The sequence below is a fragment of the Neovison vison genome, chromosome 10 (genome assembly GCF_020171115.1).
Source record: "Neovison vison isolate M4711 chromosome 10, ASM_NN_V1, whole genome shotgun sequence".
Lineage (NCBI taxonomy): Eukaryota > Metazoa > Chordata > Mammalia > Carnivora > Mustelidae > Neogale > Neogale vison.
The window spans coordinates 69,969,758-69,993,491 of record NC_058100.1 but is presented as its reverse complement, the minus strand read 5'-3'; the positions used below and the strand labels follow the sequence as shown (position 1 = coordinate 69,993,491).

General features: G+C 38.2%; 1 protein-coding gene across 3 annotated transcripts in view; it reads right to left on the bottom strand.

Moving 5' to 3' along the window:
* CAMSAP2 (calmodulin regulated spectrin associated protein family member 2) overlaps positions 1-23,734 on the bottom strand; it is a 117,909-nt gene that overhangs the window by 3,385 nt on the left and 90,790 nt on the right. For 2 of the 3 annotated variants that reach the window (XM_044267561.1, XM_044267563.1), the window contains 10 exons: positions 15,873-15,966; positions 14,130-14,223; positions 11,248-11,327; positions 10,893-10,962; positions 8,305-10,507; positions 5,599-5,735; positions 4,694-4,914; positions 3,403-3,475; positions 2,542-2,657; positions 217-335 (listed from right to left, as the gene is read on the bottom strand). In XM_044267561.1, the coding sequence (XP_044123496.1) occupies positions 217-335; positions 2,542-2,657; positions 3,403-3,475; positions 4,694-4,914; positions 5,599-5,735; positions 8,305-10,507; positions 10,893-10,962; positions 11,248-11,327; positions 14,130-14,223; positions 15,873-15,966 (3,207 nt within the window). The remainder of the gene's footprint in view (positions 1-216; positions 336-2,541; positions 2,658-3,402; positions 3,476-4,693; positions 4,915-5,598; positions 5,736-8,304; positions 10,508-10,892; positions 10,963-11,247; positions 11,328-14,129; positions 14,224-15,872; positions 15,967-23,734) is intronic. The other variant, XM_044267562.1, reaches the window with a different exon arrangement.

Sequence of the window (23,734 nt, the reverse complement as noted above, 5' to 3'; positions counted from 1 at the left end):
TAAGTCTGCAGTCTTCTAAAACCCCATTTGAGAGTGAACTAACTCAATCTAAAGTTAAAACATAGCTACAGATCTTTTATATGCTGTTGAAATCCTAGGAGAGGATGGTACTTTCAAGAGTACCAAGAAAGGGTACTTTCTTTTGAACTGGTAGCAGAGAGGACTCCTACAATTTTAGAATGTTGCCAGATTTAATTTTCATGCAAACATGCTTACCTCCAGTATCTTTTTCTTCTGACCTTCATTTACTTTTCCAGCCAAACAGCAATGAGCTAAAGCATTCTGTATTATGTGCTTATTGGATTTTGCACTGGGTTCTTTGTAGAGCTTTGGTCCTGTGGTAAGAATTTAGCAGCAAAATAAAAATACCATTCCTAAGTCAGAAATACTACACGTTTAAATGATATAATTGTTCCTATGTTGAGGAAACTAAAAATCAAACTCCCTTAACAAGCATATTTGCCACACACAGTTTCAAACCCAGAGCTACACAGTTGCGGTGTGCTGTGCTAGCTCATACCATAGGCTCTCAACACCTGTGCCTAAGGGCTGCTGAGTGCTGTGCTCCCATCAGAACATTGTTTATCCACACAGTGAGACATGTTAAGGATGTTGCCAAGACAGCTCTGAGACAGTAGTGCTGGAAATCAGATGGGGCTGTAATTGCTACATTGTCTGCTTCAGCCTCTTTCTCAAGTCTGCTAAGGTTACTGGTGAACTTGAAGCAGAACGGATCGATGAGTAATTACAGCTTTTAAAACGACCGGAAAAGTCTTCATCTTTTTCTTCATCCACATATCTGAGATTTTTAAGCATTTTATTTTTTAAATTTTTTATAAACATATATTTTTATCCCCAGGGGTACAGGTCTGTGACTCGCCAGGTTTACACACTTCACAGCACTCACCATATAGCACATACCCTCCCCAAAGTCCATAACCCCCAACCCCCCTCTCCCATCCCCCCTCCCCCCAGCAACCCTCAGTTTGTTTTGTGAGATTAAGAGTCACTTATGGTTTGTCTCCCTCCCAATCCCATCTTGTTTCATTTATTCTTCTCCTACCCCCTTAACTCCCCATGTTGCATCTCCACTTCCTCATATCAGGGAGATCATATGATAGTTGTCTTTCTCCGATTGACTTACTTCGCTAAGCATGATATCCTCTAGTTCCAAAGCATTTTTCTTTAAACCAGTTCTACTCCTTGGTCTGCCAAGCAACAGAAGCACTTTGTGCCATATTCCTGGAACATTCCTAATAGGAAGTACAGTAAAACCTCCCTAATTCATACTAACTAAACTCCGTCCTGGAAGGCAAGGATTGTCCTTATCCTCCATAGCGAGCCAAGAAACCAGTTTTCTGGGCGGGGGTGGGGGAGTGGGGGTGGAAATTAGCCCTGATGGGCAGCACTTACCTCTTTCTGTGATACCAATCACTCCTACCCTGGCTAATATCAAACTACCAATAATTCTACAGTTTGCGTAATTCCTGAAAATTGACAAGTTCCAAGAGCCTATGGTATGAGCTAGCACAGCACACCGCAACTGTGTAGCTCTGGGTTTGAAACTGTGTGTGGCAAATATGCTTGTTAAGGGAGTTTACATAGAGAAGCAGAGGGAAAACCAAGGAGTTACCATCTAATCCCCGGCATTAAAGGCTTCCAACTGGCTAAAGGAGGAGTGAAGTACACGGGCGAAGTCAGCAAGTTCTAACCTCCTTCCGCCTTCATGGGGCTCCCATTTCCGGTGGGTCACCTGCGGACGGAGGCAGTCTCCACTGCCCTGCACGTTCTCCTATGCCTTTCCAATTTAGATCCCAATGGCTGCTCATATTTTCTCTACAGCCTCATTTCTTTACAAGCATCTTACATTCTGTTCTTAAATTTGCTTTTGTTTCAGTAATGCCCACCCAAACAAAGGCTGGAAAAGGATCTGATGTGGGGCTGGTACCTTCCTGCATCCAATGCATTCCCCTCAGCTTTTAGAGTCCCTTCATACTTTGTTGTTGTTGTTTAGTAGGCTATACATGGGGCTCAAACCATAGCCCCTAGACCAAGAGTTACTTGATCCACTGATGGAGCCTGCCAGGTGCCCCCCACCACTCACATTAATGCGTTTTAAAGATGCACAACTCTAGATATCTGAAATCCCAATGTCAGAGAGGTCTCTGTGGATTCTAGCCTTTTCTCAGTACTCAGGACCCGTGTATAGCTGACAGAACCTCTCTAAAACTTCTTCAGACCCAAACCACAGCACAGACATGGTCAGCGTCTTCAAGTAGATGGATGTGGTGTAAGTGATACTGCTGATTTTGTTTAGAAACTGAGCTCAGTTCACCTGCGACAAGTAACTACCTCCCTAAGTGCAACCGTATCACTGAAACTGACCTCCCTGAAAGGGACCATCTGTACTCAGTGTTCTCGTACAGATTCCCCGGTGTCTAGACCAAGAGAAGAGCCCATGAAACTTTCATTAGATTAGCCTGTATTTGTTCTCATGACTGTGTTAAATTAAAGCATCTCCCTACAAATACGGACCCTGACCTGTGTATTCTGTTCCAGAAGCCACTGACGAAGTTGTTGATGCATTTTCCCAGTCCTTCTCCCCATTTCGACTGCCGCAACGACTTGGAGACAAGAAGCCTTCTACAGACTCGGATCTAAATGGTAAATAAAGTATTTTTTAAGTTTCAAACAGAAGAATACTTGGGGGTCAGAAGGGATATTTGTTAAAGTACCAACCAAAATCAACCTAGAAGCTTAAAAAATCAAAAGACGGTTTAACTGCCTTATTCAAGCTGTACAACCACGTGCCTGGACACCACGGGCACTCCTTACTTACTTGCTCACTGAAAGGATGAATGTTTTTCTATATGAAAACTGGCCATTACTGCAACAGGATGTTGATGCAAAAATCAGAACTCAAAACTCATGCCTGTCACTACACACATTCTCTTTCCACATGGGTATTACAGCGTGATGTAAGGAAATAGGGCTTTCAGTTTCTAATCTACATCTGAGAGAGACAGTACAGAAGGGATCTTTCCCAAGTTAGGCAGCCTACTTGGGAATTATTCTAGGAGAAAAAAGTAGAGAGGCTGGCACTTATATAGATGATGTGCTATATCTGCGCACTATGATTTTACCAAAACCGTATCAGCAATTACTGTTAATGTTTCATATTTTATAAAAAGTACCTTATCAATGTCAGTAACCCTAAAACCCTAAAAGATAAAAAGTCAAATATGAATATCCTCTTTATATTTAAATTTATTTAAACAGAAACACAAACAGTTTCGGTCAGCAAAACTATAAAAATTTGTGTTATGATTCATTCATTATAAAATACAAGATAATTGTTGGAAACATTATTTTCTGTGAAAAATATTCACGTTATGGATTTACCTTGGTGTCCTCTTGCCTGAATGCACACTCTCGTTATCACCTGTGTTCAGTGATGCCAAAGAAAGGCTAGAGACTGAAAAAACACGATAAATTCGTGATCCTGAATGAAAACAAAATTAGAAATTTAAAAGGAGCAACTAGAAAAGAGTCTGTTCATTAGATAACACCAGCATATGAAAACTGAGCTTCTGTAGTTTTTTTCTTTTTACTTTTAATCTAAACAATATGCTTGCATGCATATACGCACAATTTATCTAAAATTAGCAGTGGTACCTACTTTTAAGAAATAATGATAAAACTAATTGCTGTTAGGATTTATTCCAAAAGGAAAGTGGTAATATGAGACACTGATATTATAACTGTAAGAAAAAAGTTAACAAAAGAAGTTAAGAATAAAATATAGTTAGGGATATCCAGTTCCTACGTGGGAAATTAATTTACTAATTTTAGCCAGTACTGGGTATCAAAAAATTTTGTTGGCTAGAAAAGGCAGAGTTCTCTTTAAACGGTCAATGTTATTTTTTTCTCAGTTTTAGAGTTAACTATGGGAATTCTCTAAAAGTTCCTGCAGGGTTTAGTTTTAATAAAATATATATATTTTTAAAAGTATGTGTGCTAAATTTTAGAATACATTCTCTCAACTCCAAAAATTATAGATTTGGATGTTTGACCATTTCTGTCTTAAAGAAGGGATTCATGGGGGCACCTGGGTGGCTCAGTGGGTTAAAGCCTCTGCCTTCGGCTCAGGTCATGATCCCAGGGTCCTGGGATTGAGCCCTGCGTCGGGCTCTCTGCTCAGCAGGGAGCCTGCTTCCCCCTCTCTCTGTCTCTGCCTGCCTCTCTGTCTACTTGTGGCCTCTGTCTGTTAAATAAATAAATAATCTTAAAAAAAAAAAGTGTGGGGGGGAATTCATGAACTCTTGCTTCTATATTCCTTATTATATCAATGTGTTTCTTATGTATTTCTGTGCACACAGTGTTTATCCTTAAATGGAAGTATGGAAAGGGTACTAGCAATTCCGAGAGATTATACCCGAGGGCAGAGTCCCTGACTGGTTAGGATGCATTCTGGACGCTTCAGCACTCACACTTGGTCTACTGAATATATGCATGCACACATAACACAGAAGTCATAAACAAACCTACATTTGCTCATTTTGGTTTTCCAAATTAGGAGCATGCACCATCTCAAATCGTGGATTCAATTTAGCATACCAAAGCACAGTCGAGTTAGTATGACAAACCAGGCTGGTGTTTTTTTATGAACAGACTCTTCAAAATAAGCTGTTACCTGGAGGACCTTTTATTGGCGTTTTGGGAGACTCGATATGATCTCTGTGAATAGATTTTGGGCGCTGTTTTTTTTGTTTTGCTATTTGAGGACGGGGTTTAATTACTGTATCCATGTCTTCCATTAGTTTCAGCTGTTTTCGCCTCATATACTCCTGTCTGATAAATTCTCTGCGCGCTCTCTCATCTTCCTTCTTCTGACGCTCTTCCTCAGTTTTACGCCTGGGAAACCAAATGGTTGAATTTCTTACTCTGCACACTAAAGAAACCAGATACTGGGAGTATGGCTTTGATGCGAGAAGGGAAAATTATTACGTTTCAGCACCTTGGGAAAAAATGGTTTAAAATTCGCTTGAGATAATTTAGATCATTAAAATATACATAAACATACCATTAGTAAATGATTGCTTTTTAAAAATATGTTTATGTGTAAAAACCCGTGAAGTTATCTTAAATTAATGTTTCTGGAGAACATTACTTTGAAATGCCTCAAACTCAGGATAACAATGTATAAGCAATCAATACTTTGGGAAAATAAAGCAACTCGTACAAGCACCAGAAATCAGCATTATGTCAGTGTCTCCAGACGCTGCAAACATCTGAACAAGGGACGCCTGGGTGGCGCAGTTGGTTGGACGACTGCCTTCGGCTCAGGGCGTGATCCTGGAGTCCCGGGATCGAGTCCCACATCGGGCTCCCAGCTCCATGGGGAGTCTGCTTCGCTCTCTGACCTTCTCCTCGCTCGTGCTCTCTCTCACTGTCTCTCTCTCTCAAATAAATAAATAAAATCTTAAAAAAAAAAAAAAAACATCTGAACAAGCTGATGGGGGCCCTGAGGAAGCAGAGCCTCCAGTACTGCCGCCCGGCGGCGCCCGGATCCAGGGCCCGCATGGCCAGAGTCTTTACCTCGTTTCCTCTTTCTTATGTTCCATCTCTGCTTCCAGCTGCTGTTTCCGAAGCTGAGTCTCCTTCTCCCTCCGCAGTCGTTTCTCCAGCAAAGCTGCTCGTTTCATTGCCATATCATTCTCTGCTTTTTGATCATCCTAAGCATGGATTTCATGGAAAAATGTGAAATGTTGTGCGCACCAGTACTCTCATTTTCAGTTGTAGTCACACTGTCTAGTCATTCTTATTCCAACCCCACCCTATGCAGACATGTTCCAGAAATGAAGAAGGAAGAAGTGAATCAGGGGCGCCTCGGTGGGTCAGTTGGTTAAGCAGCTGCCTTGGGATCAGGTCACTAAGCGGGGAGTCTGCCTGTCCTTCTGACCCACCCCCCTCTCATGCTCGCTCGCCCTCATAAAGCGGTAACAGTTCTATCAACTACCAAACGACACTTAAACTTACTTAATTACATGTTTCAAAACCTAGGAAGTTTGCAAAGAACAACCATAAAAAGAAAGAAAAAAAAAAAGCAGCGGTTTTTCTGGACCCTAATAAATAACTTAAAAGTAGGGAGTTTTGGGCACCTGGGTGGCTCCGTGGGTTAAGCCTCTGCTTTCAGCTCAGGTCATGATCTCAGGGTCCTGGGATCGAGCCCCACATCAGGCTCTCTGCTTGGCGGGGAGCCTGCTTCCCCCTTTCTCTCTGCCTGCCTTTCTGCCTACTTGTGATCTCTCTCTCTCTGTCAAATATATAAATAAAATCTTAAAAAAAAAAAAAAGTAGGGAGTTTTCTCTTAGTTTTAAAAATTGCGTTCAATGGGGCGCCTGGGTGGCTCAGTGGGTTAAAGCCTCTGCCTTCGGCTCAGGTTATGATCCCAGGGTCCTGGGATCGAACCCCGCATTGGGCTCTCTGCTCAGTGGGGAGCCTGCTTCCTCCCCTCTCTCTGACTGCCTCTCTGCCTACTTGTGATATGTCTGTCAAATAAATAAATAAAAATCTTTAAAAAAATTTAAAAAAAAATTGCATTCAAACTAGGGCACCAAGCTGGCTCTGTCAGAAAAGCAGGCAACTCTTGGTCTTAGCGTTGTGAATTTGAACCCCACGTTGGGTGTGGAGATTACTTAAAAATAAAATCTTTTTAAAAATTGCATTAAAATTGTATTTAACATACATGCTCAATAAGGGAAATTCAAGTGAAGGTATCCAGAAATTAGATCTATGGTTATATAGCACATAAACCACCGCCATGTGACAGAATGGACACCAAGGTACAGATGTGTGCCCTGTTTCACCCTGAAAGATTCTCTCCCTTCCGTTTGCCCTTCTCTGCAAGGAACAGGGGTACCTGGGGTCTCTAAAATTAGTAAACTGTATCTATTCTTGTTTACAGTAGCATTCTATTAAAAATTAGTCAGTTTACATGGTTAAGAGACAAAATATGACTTACATTCAAATTTCTCAACTCTAAAAGGGACTAACAGGCAATCACCCTCAGATCAACTTCAAGTTACAAATTTCCAACATTAAATGACCAAAAGTAAAACTAGTGATTGTAATCACGTCAATCTTCTTGGGTTCTTAGTCCTGTAAGACTGTTGTTTCAATTTAAAATCTTAAATTATAAACATAAAATCTTATAAATTATATTTATAAATTACAAATAAGTTGTAAATTATAAATTAAATTATAAGTGATAAAGGCTATTGAGTACTGCCTTTTTTCCTCTGTATTCAAAATTGTGGAGCTAGACAGGATCAGAGATGATCTTACTTTAGTTCCTTAATTAAAAAAGAAACATGAGTAATAGATACACGTTTCTGATTATTAAAAAAAATTCTTTCCTATAGGTAATCTGGAAAATACAGGAAAACATAAAGATGAAGAAAATGGATAATTAGAAAAATTTAAAAATATTAAGCTTTTTTGTTTTTCTAGTACCTATGATAAATTTTAAGAGCTTGACCACCAAGAGGTGATATTGTTCAGTATTTGTGTTGGCTGGCTACAGTATCCAATATCAATATTGAGATTAGGAGTCCTATGCTAGACCTTTATCCAGTGCTTTCAAAGGAGCTATTTCTGTTCAAACTACATATGTTATTTTTAAATGTTTCACCTTACCAGATTATCTGGTCAATTTTTTAAAAAGATTTTTTTTAAAGATTTTTATTTTTATTTATCTGTCAGAACAAGCAGGGGGAGCAGCAGGCAGAGGGAGAAGGCGGCTCCCCACTAAGCAGTGAGCCAGATACAGGACTCGATTCCAGGACCCAGGAATCATGGCCTGAGCCGAAGGCAGAAGCTTAACCAACTGAGCCACCCAGGCATCCCTTAAAACTTTTTTCAAGAAACAAAACATATAAGGAGAGAAAATTTAAAAAACCTAAAATATACTTACAATGCCAAATTATGTGCTTTTTACAAACTGACAGCTCTTTGAAGAGATCCAAATAGCTTCACATTTTTTAAAAGGATTTTAAAAAAGCAAGGAAGAGGCAGAGGAGTAAGAACAGCATATTTAAACATGTACCACGACCTTGGTGAAGGGAAGATCGTTCAGTGTGCTTGGATGTTAGTACAGTCCATCAAGGGGAGCCCCTAATGTACTTCAGGGTTAGTGGCAAGCTTGTAACAAAAGGGACTACTACTAAAAGAGGCAAGCACATCGGCTAAAACCAAACCCATTGAATGATGATGCCCCCAAACAATGAAGATTATTAGTATTACCTTAAAGAAGAATCCACAGCACACTTTCTGGTCATCATCAAACTGTTCTTTATCACTTTCTCCATCGTATTTTTCAACAGCTACATCAGCCTTTTCAGGAGGTTTCAGATCTGAGAGGGAAACTTCAATCAGATTAACATTTTTAGGAGCAGTCGGAGGGAAAACAGGTTTAGGAGGAGGCTCTGCAGGCTGGTTCAGCTGGTCCTCATTTGGCGTCAGTCGGATGGTCTCCGTGATAGGCTGGGACAGGACTTCGGAAACTGTTGACTCAAGAGGCTTAAGCTCCTTTTCTTCCAGGTTATGCACATGCTGCCCTGCGGGCCCTTTGGATTCCAGTTCCTCCTTTTTAATTTCTTCCTTAGGTTTGGATTCCTTTAACTGAGGCTCTCCGTCATCCCCAAAACATACAAATGACCGAGTCTGAATAGGAACTTGACTTGGTGAAAACCTCCGTAACCGAGGAAGACTATCCACAGACCGAGGGGGAGTCAGGGTTCGATTCAAAGGCGTTATTTTTAATTCATTTGGCCTAGGAGTCCTCTGATTTTTAACAGAAAAAGATGTGCTCTTCCTGTTGGAAGACTGTGGGGACGGGTGGGTAGGACGGGGGCCGTCTGACGAGAAAGGTGCAATGGCTGACGACAGGCCTGCCTGCCGGGAAGGTTTAAAGTCTCGGATCTGTTTTTGTGGAGAGGGCTGAGGAGGTGAAATCACCCAGGACTGCTGCTCCCTCATCTGCATCAACATCTCCTGCTGAAGTGACAAGCGCTGCATTTCTTGTTGTAGAAAATGGAGAGATGAATTTAACTTCTCAATGGACTTTGTATATTCTAAGATCTCTCCCTCGTTTAAATTGTCCTCCGAGGGGCTTGCCAGGTTCCACTGCTTCTCTGGGTCAATGGGTGTGGTTGGAGACTTCAGCCATTTGGCCTGAGGGTTCTCCAGGCTTTCCTTCAGATCTGCCAGAGACTTACTCCTCTGTCCGTTCGCCTTCTGGGAATCCTTTTCTTTGGCTCGATCGGTGTACACTTTCTCATCTTCTGCCCCGGCTGCTTCCTCTCGAAGAGGGGAAATGCCGTCCCCTCTCTTTTTCACCACCGTAAGAAATGCCGTCCTTCCCATCTTCTGCCTCTGCTTAGTGAAAGCGGCCTCCATCTTCTTCTTCTGGGCTTCTATCGCACGCCTCTTTTCTTCCAATTTCATCCTTAAATGCACCATTTCAGAGGCCAACAGCTGGGTGGTGTCCCGGCCTTGTGGAAGGCTTGCTTCTTCTGGAATTTGTCCCCAAGCAACCACGTGTGGAATATTAAGTTCAGAACCTTCTGGTGTAGTTTTCTGAGAACTGCTCCCACTACTTTTCCCATCAGTATGATTCAGTTTCCTGAATTTCTGTTCGGCAAAGCTGGTCATTTTAACTCCGGAACTAGAAGAAGCACTGCTACCTGGCTGGGACTTGGTACTTACAGTACTTGGACAAGGACTCAAAGCGTCTCTGGGGTTGCTGGTTCGAATATCATAATCCTGAAGAAATTTGGAAGCATCATCCATGTCAGAGTCTAAGCTTACAGTATAATCTCTCAAAGACGAATCTTCATCCATAGTTTCGGGGATGTCTTCTGAAGGAACATGAATTCCAGTGTCTACTTCAGTATTGTCAGTTATGGGACTCAAGGCACCTTTTGTATCAGTTATGTTATCAGGACTAGACTGATTTAGCTTGATGTTTGAATTTAGGATACTCATTTCCTGGTTATGAAGAAAGAAGCCATTAGCAATGTGGTCTGGCTGAGATGTATGGGGAGATTTTTCAGTATCATGAATTATTTGTAATGCTTCTTCAATGCTTGGTGTCTCAATCTGATTGCCAAACTCATCTAGAAGTACTCTATTTTGTAAAGCTCCATTTGGAAGCTTATAATGAATATTCTCGTTGGAATTCAGTTCATTTGTATTAAGGGGTGTGTACGACTTGAGGCCACTGTGAGAGTCTATATTAAGCTCTTCTTCAATGCTTTCTGCTTCCTCTTCTCCATTTACTGGTTTAAAGGACAAATTTTTCCTAATATTTTTAGATACACGATTATTGTTCAATGTAAGTCCTTCATTACTAATAGAGCGAGTGATTCCTCGGTTTGGAGTGGATTTGTGTACAGTATGTTCTTTATCAAAAGAAATATCAAATGAAACTCCATGCACTGATGATCTAAAAAACATTCGAAAAGAAAATCCTTAAACACGCCCAGAAAAGAAATGATTTGATACCCTTTAACAATTATTTAAATTTGTATTTCCTTTCTTTTCCCATTTTGCATAATCCTGTTGTACTCAAGGTAAGCACAGGGCTACTGGGCTACCTTTAACATTTAGCCCCTTTGAACGCTCAGTCATCTGCCTACATTGCCCTTTTCAAAGTGAGGTACTAATTGCAACTTGGCTATCAACAAAATAGAATTAGCATTTCTTTCTCTTTTTTTAATTACTTTAGTATAGTTGACAATGTTATACTAGTTAAGGTATACAATACAGCGATTCAATAAACAGCATTTATTGATAATGTGAATATACTAAAAATAATTCCCTTTGTTTACCTTTTCTCTTTGGGCCATGTCCCTATGAAACCATCAACATAGGACATAGATGAAGACCTCCTAATTCCTCCTTCAAATGTGAAAAAGAAACAGTCATTGAAAGTATATAAAAAATTTTAACTTCCAGCTTAACAGATTTCAAATATTTCAGGAGTCATTAAGAGCATTAAAAAGTAGGTATATATGGAGAAACAGAGATAATTCTATTAAGAAAAACAAGCACAGAGAAACCAATCAACTTTTTAGTGTCTATACAACACCTTTTCAAAAAAAAAAAAAAAAAAACCCGCATATTTTTATTTACATTTATTCTCAATCATTTCCCAGTTAACCTAGGTTTTTTCAAAAATATTACCTGAAGCTGAAGAATGAGCTTGGGGGCGTGAATGTCTAGAAGGCAAATGATGAGAGTGCATAAAGGCAGCTCCTTCCCCACTGCAAGGTAAAATAAAAACATTTTAATACGTTTTTCTTAATATAAACTTTACACAGAATGGCTGAAATTAGAAATATTATCACCACTGACTCTATGAGTGTATGTACCTCTATGTATTTTACGTCTTTTAGTCAAAAGGCCTGAAATATTTTCATATACATCTCAGCGTCCTTGTGAGATAAGACATGGCATATTATTTTCATTTTACAAATAGAAAAACTGAGAAATGAATAAGTTAAGTGAAAGTCATCAGCTGGAAATACTTAAATCTCCAGAAACTACAGGTAAAATAAACCCTTGTAAAAGATCCTGACAGCTTTCCTGCTCACGGACCTGTGTCTATACATCTCTAAGAGTTACATCAAAGTTAATGTTAATATATTGAGCTGCACCTTAAAGACCTCAATGCCTATAACGATGTGAAGCTTTCCTATTTCTTAATTCCACCCCATTCAAATTAATGCAAGGGATTGGGTAGTCTGTTTCTCAAATTATCATGACATTTGGTCTGAATTTAATTTTTCTCCAACTTTCAAGTCTGTTGCAGCCTGACTTACAGTCAAGTGCAGAAGTTACACATCCCTACCCCCAATCAGTTGAGCATAAACTGAAGAACAGGAGTATGTAGTGACTTTTGTAGTCCCCCTACAGATCACATTATCTTTTGGCTACTGTAAACTGAGAACATGAACAAGTCAACCAAAAGATTCAAATGAAATACTCTTCTGTTCTTACTATTTAATAAAAGCTTAACCAGTGAGCTTTTCTAAAGGCAACAATACCTGAAGAACTTGCATAACCTTGTCTCCAAAGCAAATGCTTATCTGCTTCCATGTGCCTTTCCCCCCTAAACTGCTCATATTTTCAGAAAACTGTCAGGGAGTACTCACCTGCCCCCATCATGTCTGTTTATGTTAACCCTCCCTCTAAAATCACTGCCCCTGTTCTACTCTCCCATTATAGCTCGGAGAGGAGGCTAATCCTGAATATACACAAGTTAATAATAAAGATATATTCACTCTTCTCCAGATAATGGCTAAAGTGTTTTAAAATCCTATTAATTGCCACACTTTTACATTTGCATAGAAAATTTTGATCTGGTGTAACTGCTGAGCAGGTTAGTAGTCAAGTATGTGGATTAGCTACTACAAATGTTTCTTGCTTTGCCTGTCTTCTTTATTTGTTTTCCCCCTCATAACTTCATTAGTTAGGGACACTCACATTTGTACATGTGACTGCAGTTTTCTCAGAGTGGAAGCTTTTGACTCCTTCCTGGAAAGTTCTACAGTGAAAGAACTCCAGTGGACCACATGGAGACTTACAGAAATGGGAGGATTAGTAGGATCCTAGAATGACAGCTACACAGTGTCTCTTCAAGGAAAAGAATTTAGACATCCATCTGCTAGGAAAAATGAGTAAGAGCAGCCACTGAAATATCTGAGAAACAAAAGAGAGGAGGCTTCCAGAGGGCCTGAAGAAATTTTCCAGTGTCAGAAATGTGAAGAGTGTCCAACTAAGGTTCCTAGAAACAATAACTGTGGGATGATCTAGCCTTGAAACAAAAAGTTTCAGAGATTTTAAAGATTTACTAGTACAGTAGTCATAACCTAGACTACTGAATGTTTTCTAAATTTTCAAGGAAGGAAATGTCACTATGTAATCAACCCAGGAAAACACCAAGAAAATTAATATAGAAAAAAGTTTCCCATGGGAAAAAATACAGAGAAGCTCCTAGATCAGCAATATCCTAACTTAATCTCTTTTTGTAAAATCTGAGGCATAGATACAGAATAGAAAAGTTAATGGAAGTACTAAGAAAAGCCACAGTAATAAATCGGAGGGTAATCAGTAGGAAGTACTTTACAGACATCAGCCAGTCCAGAGGTGAGAAGCCCTACAAAGGCAGTGAGAGTACCGTAAGGGTTCTGTCAGTGTTCCAGTTTCACACCCATTAGCACCCACTTGAGAGAAAATTCTTCAATGTGTGAGGTGGGTGACAGCTCAGAACAAGTTCCTATTTTTATGTTAAGCCAAGAATTCATAAAGAAAGTACTTTGAGTTGCCTGTTCAACAATTTAAAAATGTATTTTTAATGGATCTGCTTGGATTTCTAAAACACCACAAAATACAACAATTTTAAACTAAAAAAAAAAAAAAACCAGATAAATTAGGGAGTCCAAAGTCAATATAAATTTTAGGTTCTAATAAATATACATAAAATGCTACTTACAGGATCTGCTGAAAAACATTTTTAAACAAACTAATGGGTCTATCATATGTTTGGGTCAGAAGTCAGGATTAACCTGATATTAAATTTTTATTTTCAGTTCAGTTCCCGATATTAAGAACTAAAGCATCACATATAAAGATTCAGTATTACAAATAAACATTCTATTGTGATCTTTGGTTAGCTACAGTAACCAGCAAATAAAATAGCAGGTTCCCCTCAAACTTTGAGGTTTACCTCAAAGATTAAAAAAATTAAAAAAAAAATTAAAAACCCAGATAGAAATTTAAAATTCCCCCCACCCTATCATTTAAGCAATTCTCAATGATAAACAAGTTCTACAGCAAAAGTTTGGTTTTAAGCTGATTATCTGAACCTCAGAACATATTCTCCCACTTTTGAGTATGATTCATAAAAGCCTATGTATGAAACATCGTTTCTGTGTAAATTCAATTACATTTATGTTAAAACAAGCTATAATACTGTAAGCTAGTTAAAAACTAATGACATTTTATTTTGATTTTATTAACAAAAGGGATGGAAACAGTGAAAATGAAGTCATTCTGGACTCTACCTTGAAGTGAAGTCAGAACTACACGAACTATCCAAGATGTTTGTTTTGGCCGCATTTAAGACTGGAATTGAAGGCATATCGTTCACAGGTTCAGCTACAATAGAAGATGCAAGCCTCAAAATGATGTATTTAGCATGTTTCCACCATTTCAAGAATTTCCATTTTCCTTTATTATAGCATATTCAAAATTTTCTTCTTAAATTTTCAAAGGCAAAATGTAAAATTCTTCTTGAAGTTCTGGTTGAAAAAATTCACTTGATTAAGGCTAATTAGGGGGAAGGTTAAGGGGGAAGCCTAACATAAATATAGATATTTAAAAATAAATCTGAGTGTCTGATTTTGGTAAAGCTTTCACAGAACTTCAGTAACATGATAATTTTTGTTTCTTTATGAAATAGTTGATATTTTGGTAATCAATTAAGAAAGAATTTCACTGGTCAGTAATTAACACCCCCTCCCCCGTAGAGTTCTTATTTTTGTAAATAACTCTGGGGAAGACTCCATTTACATTTTGCCTTTGAGACCTAATGTAATAGCTGTTGAATATTTTGAATAGTGGGTTTCACAGATAAAAGTCACAGAACACAATGTAAGTGAAAATTCTATATTAATTCTATATTAATTGTAAGAAGTTGTACAAATATGGCTTATGATAATTACTGAAGACACCTGACTTTAATACATGGCCTTAGGGAAGGATCTTAACTTCTTTGTAGGTATACTTTGATACACAATGGTTCAATAATCAGAATTTGCCCTAAGCAGTTTAGAAATGGAACAGATGAAATACTCTTTATTACATAGTTCACAGAATTTTGCCTGAGATACAGTGGGCACACTGGAAGCAAGCTCATTCTACTCACTACAGTGACATGCCTTTCCCTTGACTATATATTTTTCCCCCCTTCCTGATCTTTTTCTTTAATTTTTTGTTTTGTTTTGTTTTGTGAGGGCGAGGAGATAGAGGAGAAATAAGGGTAACGGTGAGGAACAATACAAAAATCTGGAGCCAAGGAGAGCAGCTAAGTGGTTGGGATGCACTATAACTGTGTTTTCGTTTCACAGGACAGCCATTGGCAGCAGAAGCAGGGGTCCTGTAGTTATGCTGGAAGAAAAGTTCTTTAGTGGAGCTAAACTTGTATTTATAATCCTTTTCCCCCAATAGAAATAAACCTCTCATTTCATAATGGAAGCCAAAGGAAAATATATTTTAGAGAAAAAAACAGGAAGATTTTTTGTTCTTTATTTCTAGGGATCTTTACGGTAACCCCTTCGTTTTGTAATTTAGTTTTCTTATTATGTGCAATCAATAAATCATGCTCTGTAATGATCATAAAACATACCAGGCTTAAAAATATGTAAATAAACCTTTTTACGGTTTAAAGGTAAATTCAAATTGTAGATTAAAGCCATGCCATCATTTAAATGGAATCTGGGTAACAATATTAAAAACACAGCATCTAACAGGGAATAAAAGCTAGAGATGGGGGTAAGAGAGGCAAAAAGAAGAAAGCAGGCAAGGAGTTGAAGCTAAAAATTCCACAACATAAAGCTTCAAATTCAAAGCTGTTCTCTCCTATATCATCCGTCTCACAGACAACTTAGTAGCTTTAAATATTAAAATATTCAGAATTTATAAGGCTAACGGCTGTTTTATAACAATAATAAGATTCCCTCAAACAGAATAACCAGGGGAGATTAGATAAACTCTCCATTTTGTTTGTTTCCAGGAACACCTACTACCTCCTTGTGGACGAACGACACGAGGCTGCACAAACGAGGGCTTCACAACTTCGAACCACCAGAAGAGCTCGGCCATGAACACCAAATAATTACTCTACGTAAGAGAGTTAAGAAAAAGAGAAAAATCAGGTAAGACTTGACCAGAAAGTAATGACAAATACAATTTTTTTTGTTTTACCTATTAAAACATAGGTTTAAATCTCATTCCTTCATCATTGGAGTGTATCTACTCTAGGCTATTAAATCTGGGATATAATATTCACGCTTATAGGTAAAATTTATAACAGCCATTCAAAACTTCTTTCCTGCTTTTCTCTATATATCCAGAACAGTAGTCCAATTTATGTGGCAGGTATGGGTACTTCTAACCAGAGAACCTGAGATTATGTATAAGGCACTCTTCACAGTCAATACAAACAACTTAAATAGCCTATGACACTCTGAAGAGTGGCTATCATTTAAAAAAAAAAGCGCTCTTTCCAGATCCCTAGAAATTTCTCCAAAACTTAATCAGGTATCTACATGCTTGATGATGCTAGCCTCAACCAGGCATGAAATAACCAAAAGACTAGATCATTATGGCTAATTATTAATAATTTTGAAATGTATATACAGAAACATTATACAATATGTCAACCTAACTTTGAAAATTTATTAGTAAGTTAACAAAGTCATTTGCCTTTTATGATTTATATTTGAAAATGTGAGTAATTTTTAAAATAGTTTAAAATTAAAAGAAAAGACTGAGGGTCCTCAAAAGCACATTTCCAAGACAAGTTTATATTTTAGGATGCATACATCATAAAAGTTATAAGCATGAAGAATTACCATAATTGTAGGCATCTAGCAAGTTTAAAAATTAGCACTATACAAAGTCTGTTTTATAATTACTTAAAATAATATGCCTTTAAATTCGGCATCAATAAAATTATCAAATTAGTATTTAATAAGTGAGGTTTTATTTCATATTTAATTTTAGTTTTCAAAACTATCATTGGAAAGATGGGTGTTTTCCATTGCCATGCCTTCCTCCTACTTGTTTTTAAGATTTATCTATTTATTTTAGAGAAAGTGAGCCAGGAGTGGGGGGAGGGCAGAGGGAAAGAATCTCAAGCTGACTCCCTGCTGAATGAGAAGCCCCCCCCCAAGGGGCTTGATTTCACAATCCTGAGATCATGAATGATCTGAGCCAAAATCAAGAGCTGAGCCATCCAGGTACCCCAGTTCTACCTGTTAATTATGAATAATCCTCAAAGCTCCCATTTAGCTCTAAACTCATTTAGAGTTCATGTACTCTCTGTTTTCTCATATTTAAGCTGGTGACTTTCAAATATTTATCTTTGAAATTGATAGTTCCAGAAGGCTATTGTGTATGTAGAAAGTGAAGGAAAGAGAAGAATCAAGGAGAAGTCAGGTTTTTGTCTTCAGCAACTGGTAGTACCATTTAATGAAACAGGAAAGACTGGGGTAAATAGGTAGTGGAAGGAATGCTGAGTTAATAGCTTTGAGATAGTCATTAGACATTTAAATAGACTTGTCAGATAGGTGTTTGAATGTAGGAGTCTGGAATGTTACAGAAGACAAGGCATAATGGTGAACAGAATTTGGTAGGTTTCCTAATTTCAGCATTTGCTTTTAACTATAAATTCCCAGAATACTCAAACATTTATAGACAATACACACTATTTTAAGCAGTTGTTGTAATTTGTGACTTTTTAGAAAGGAAATGTGAATGCTTACTATCCCAAAGGCTGTGCTGGATTCCATCCGTGCTAACTTTTACATTCTTAATTATATGCTTTTCTCCTATATATTCTTCCCTTCAATTGAATCCTTCCTACTTAGCTTTTTAAAATGCTCAAATCTCTCGTATGAAAAACGAAATGAAACCTTCACTCAGTAAGTTTCTTCTCACTCCCACCTTCTTTACCTCTTCTTAAACTTCTCTAAGGTAGACCTATGCTAACAATCTCCTTTCAGCTTTCTGGCTCCCTAATCCACTCCAGTCTGGCATCCAGGCGCATCATTCCTCCAAAACAGCACTGGCTCAAGTCACCAGTGATTTACATTTATTGCTAAATCAAACAGATTTTTCAGTCTCCATCTTACTTGACCTCCCAGCAGCATTGCTACTCCTGATGTCTCCCCTCACTGGAAACTGCCATTCACGCCCACCAGCTACCAAATGACTCCCAAATGTATTAACTGTACTTACATATGAAGTGGCCTAGAGAGCATTTTCTCTTGGATATTTCAAAGGCACCTCAAATGTCTGGAATTGAAATAGGGATCTTCCCCACAAATCTGACCTTATTCCAGTTTTACCTGAATGAATGGCATCACTATCCCAGTGTGCACACCAGAAGCCTAGGAGTCACCCTGATGCCTCCTACTTTCTCCCTCTCCCTATCCAGTTCATCACCAAAGCCTGCAAATTTTGCATCCTAAATATTTCTGGAATCCGCCCACTTGTCTCCATCTTCATCATAATCACTCTGATTCAAACTGTTTTCAGCTCTCATTTAGAACACAATAGCTTTTTATTTGACTATTAGGCCAAACAAACTTGTGAAAATGCAACATCCCTCCCCCCACTTCCACTGCTTTTGGAAAACTGACTATAGGCTACAGAAGGGTAGAGGGTACATGATTCGGTCTCTTTTTAATTTCTCCAGCTTCATTTAATACCACATTCTCCAGAGTTCCTCATTTTACCCATCAGATTATTAAGTCTGGAAGGACAAAGATCATGCTCATCATTATATCTTCAGGTTTTTTTAAATTATTTTTTAAAGATTTATTTATCAGAGAGAGAGGGTGAAGAGTGCATTAACAGGGGCAGCAGCAGGCAGAGGGGAAGCAGGCTGCTCACTGAGCAGGAGTCCTGTTTGCTGGACTCAATCCCAGGACCCTGGGACCGTGACCTGAGCTGAAGGCAGATACTTAACTGACTGAGCCACCTAGGCATCCCATATATCTTCAGTTTTTAAAACAGTACATAATAAATGGCCAATACATACTTACTGAATGAACATATAAACGAGTGAATAAATACATAACAAAAAAGATCAGTTGGCAAAATACCAAACTGTTGACAGGACAGGGAATATCTCTGGTAGTAAGATCATCATGATTTATCATTTTTCTTTATATTTATCTCCATCAGATAATTTCTAAACCCAAAGTATAACATTATATTTAAAGTACTGGCCCTAGGTTCCATTCTATTAGTATAGTTAACTGAAAGCTGTCTATATCTTTTGGAAAAACATTAACACTCAACTAAATTGTCAACTGACACATTAATATTTTAAGGACCTTAGTGTTTGATATCACTAAACATGAAAGAAATGGCAATCAAAACCACAATGAGGTATCACCTCACACCTGTTAGAATGGCTATCATCAAAAAGATAAGAGTAACCCTTGTACGTTGTTGATGGGAATATTAACTGGTACAGCCACTGTGAAGTATGGCAATTCTTCAAAAAATTAAAAATAGGACTACTATATAAGGGGTACTTGGGGGGGCGCCTGGGTGGCTCAGTGTGTTAAGCCGCTGCCTTCGGCTCAGGTCATGATCTCAGGGTCCTGGGATCGAGTCCCGCATCGGGCTCTCTGCTCAGCAGGGCGCCTGCTTCCCTCTCTCTCTCTCTCTGCCTGCCTCTCCATCCCTTGTGATTTCTCTCTGTCAAATAAATAAAATCTTTAAAAAAAAAAAAAGGGGGTATTTGGGGGTTGGGGCCTCTGCCTTCAGCTCAGGTCATGATCCCAGTGTCCTGGGATGGAGCCCCATATCCGGCTCTCTGCTTAGCGGGGAGCCTGCTTCCTCCTCTCTCTCTGCCTGCCCCTCTGCCTACTTGTGATCTCTGTCTGTCAAATAAATAAATAAACAAATCTTTAAAAAATAATAATAATAAAAATAAAATAGGACTACTATATGGATCCAGCAATTCCACTTTTGAGTATTTATATGAATAACTGAAAACAGGATTGAAGAGAAATCTGCATTTCTGTGTTCACTGCAGCATTATTCCCAATAGCCAAGATACATATGGAGACAGCCCACATGTCTGTCAATAGATGAATGGATAGAGATGATGTGGTGCATAAATACAGTGGAATATTATTCAGCCACGAGAAAGAAGGAAATCCTGCTATTTGCAACAACACTGATGGACCCTGAGGGCATTGTGCTAAGTAAAGTAAGTCAGAGAAGACAAATTCTCTATGATTTCACTTATACATGGAATCCAATTCTTTAAGCTGAACTTAAAGAAACAGAGATAGAGTGGTATTCACCAGGGACTGGGAGGCTGAGGAAATGGGGAGATTTTGGTTAAGGGGTAAAAGCTTCCACTTATAAGTGGAATTATAATCTAATGATTATAGTTAACGAGATATGTATTGTATACTTAAAAGTTGCTGAAGGCGTAGATCACTACAAAAAAGAAATGGTAAATATGTGATATGATAGAGGTGTCAGCTAATCCCTGGTGGTAATCATTTTGCATACTTTAAACTTATACAGTGTATGTCAGTTATGTACTATAAAGCTGGAAAAAAAAATACTTCAGTAAGATACTGTTGTTGGCCACAAGATGTCAGCATAGTAAGAGTTTTCCCAAGTAACCAAATGATCATTTCTTTTTGAATTTATGATGATGAAACAGCAATAAATCTGTTACCATATTCCAGGCATGATACCAAATAAATTTAATTTAAAAGCTAAGTTCTTTCCTTTTGGTTAAAACAGTCATGCAACTACATATTAACATTCTTAAACAATTAATGCAGAAGAATATAGATATACAGAACATGGAAAACAGATAATCAAGTCAAAAGATGGGTAGAAGACATGAACAGACATTTCTCCAAAGAAGACTTACAAATGGCTAACAGACACATGAAAAAATGTTCACCATCACTAGCCATCAGGGAAATTCAAATCAAAACCACACTGAGATACTACTTTATACCAGTTAGAATGGCAAAAATTAACAAGGCAAGAAACAAATGTTGGAGAGGATGTGGAGAAAGGGGAACCCTCTTATACTATTGGTGGGAATACAAGTTGATGCAGCCACTTTGGAAAACAGTGTGGAGATTCCTCAAAAAATTAAAAATAGAGCTACTCTATGACCTGGCAATTACACTAGTGGGTATTTACCCCAACGATACAGTTGTAGTGAAAAGAAGGGTGATATGCACCCCAATGTTCATAGCAGCAATGTCCACAATCGCCAAACTGTGGAAAGAGCTGAGATGACCTCCAACAGACAAATGGATAAAGAAGATGAGGTCCATATACACAGTGGAATATTACTCAGCCATCAGAAAGGATGAACACCCAACTTTTGTATCAACATAGATGGGACTGGAGGAGATTATGCCTAGTGAAATAAGTCAAGCACAGAAAGTCAATTATCATATGGTTTCACTTACTTGTGGGGCATAAGGAATAACATGAAAGATATTAGGAGAGGGAAAGGAAAGGTGAAGAGGGGGATCGGAGGGGAAGACAAACCACGAGAGACTATGGACTCCAAGAAACAGACTGAGGGTTTAGAGGGGAAGGGTGAGCCTAGTATTGGGTATTTAGGGGGCATGTATTGCATGGAGCACTGGGTGTTATACGTAAACAATGAATCTTGGAACGCTGCATCAAAACTAATGATGTACTATATGGTGACTAATAAAAATAAAGTATGCTTTAACTACTACTTCCCCAAATCCTAATATCTCACTCAGAAGAAACCACTGTTAAGTTTTGTGTTCATCCTTCTAATCAACCTTCTCCTGTGCATAGATCTGCATACAAATAGAAAAAACCCTTTTTTTTTTAAAAGATATTATTTATTTATTTATTTGACAAAGAGAGAGATCACAAGTAGGCAGGGAGGCAGGCAGAGAGAGGAGGAAGCAGACTCTCTGCAGAGCAGAGAGCCCGATGCGGGGTTCGATCCCAGGACCTTGGGATCATGACCTGAGCCGAATGCAGAGGCTTTAACCCACTGAGCCACCAAGATGCCCCAGAATAAACCTTTCTAATATATAAATTACATCATGCTATAATGTTGTTACCCACTTTATTCACTTAATAACATCTTGGGAGAGCTTTCTGGATCAACTCAACTTGAAACAGTAAAAGTTTAAAAGTTTTAACTTAAAACAGCTCAACTATATTAAACATTTTGTGTCCCTCATAAGATGAATTATTTCCAACTATTAGTCTTAAAATATTCAATGAAAGTCAAACTCATGATTCTAATAATTTAGTATATAATACAGAAAGTGACCAAAGCCTTTTCTGTAGACAGTTACCTATTTTTTTTTTTCTTCTTAATCCCCTTTACTTCACCAATCCTTCTACCCACCTCCCCTCTGGCAACGTTTGTTTTCTGCATTTAAGAGTCTTTTTTTTTTTTAGTTTGTCTTTTTGTTCATTCATCTCTTTTGTTTCTTAAATTCCACACCTGAATAAAGTTATATGGTATTTGTTTTTCTATGACTGATTTTACTTAGCACTATACCTTCTAGGTCTATCCATGTTGTTACAAATGTCAAGATCTCATTCTTTTTTTATGGCTGAGTAATATTTGTGTGTGTATATACACAACAACATTTTTATCCATTCATCTGTGGATGGACACTTGGGTTGCTTCCATATCTTGGCTATTGTAAATAATGCTGCAATAGACATAGGGGTGCATATATCTTTTCGAACTGCTGTTTTCATTTTCTTTGGGTAAAAACCCAGTAGTAGAATTACTAAATTCTATTTTTAATTTTTTGAGGACCCTCTATACTATTTTCCATAGTGGCTGTACCAGTTTGCACTTCTACCAGCAGTGCACGACGCTTCCTTTTTCTCCACAGCCTCACCAACACTTCTTTTCTTTTTGATTCTAGCTATTTTGACAGATGTATCTGTCAGCTAAATATGCCTGATTTAAGAAAATGTCTTTATATCTAGATCATGCCCAGACTAAGTCAATTTAAACATCAGGGCTATATATTATTTAATGGAATTCCAAGGTAAGCAACTTAAATTTACTCAATCTTATGTCTCAATGTAATTAATGAAATGAGTTCTTTGAGACTACAGAAATAGTATTTCATTTTCTTAACAGGTGAGTGCCAGAAAAGGCATTAACAAGATATATATAGAAAGAGTTACTTCTTATCTTCCATTTTGATAAAAATGGCAAGGTAGATTCTTCAAAATAAATCAGTGTTTTTCTTCTGATGTGTCAGACAGTGGGGAGTGGGCCCACTCGGGGTCAATAAGAATAGTGGCTTATTTTAGAAAGGCCTTTACTTTTGGCTCTGTCTTCTACCTGTGGTGATCCATGGGTGAAGGAAAGAGAGATCAGAGAGTAAGAATGACAAGAACCATGAGGTACTAGTATCATGGTAGGAAGAGTCCATTAGCAGTTTCAATTAAAGTTGACATTGAAACTATGAGGAGAACGATACAAAGTTGTTCCTCTCAGCCAGACTTAAAAAAAAAAAATCTATTATAAGATTATCTATCCTTGAGACTCTAGAGCGGAACTGGTAAACTTTAGGCATGTCTGTAAGATACGAAGGAACTTCATAGCTATGAGCTGCTGGGAATACCGAGGTACTAGGTCACTTCACAAAATTTTTAACAAGCGACTGCCTCTTAACTTGCAGCTCAGAAGAAGTTACATGTGACATGTCTCTCTTCACTGCTACAAAGTAAGTTCCATCAGAACAGGGAGGATCTTGGTTTTGTTCACTTAGCTATCCCAAGCACCCCAAACACAACTAGTGCTCAATAACTGTTTCCTGTCAGAATGCAGTAAGCAGTGGCCTACAGCTAACAGACAGTGTGT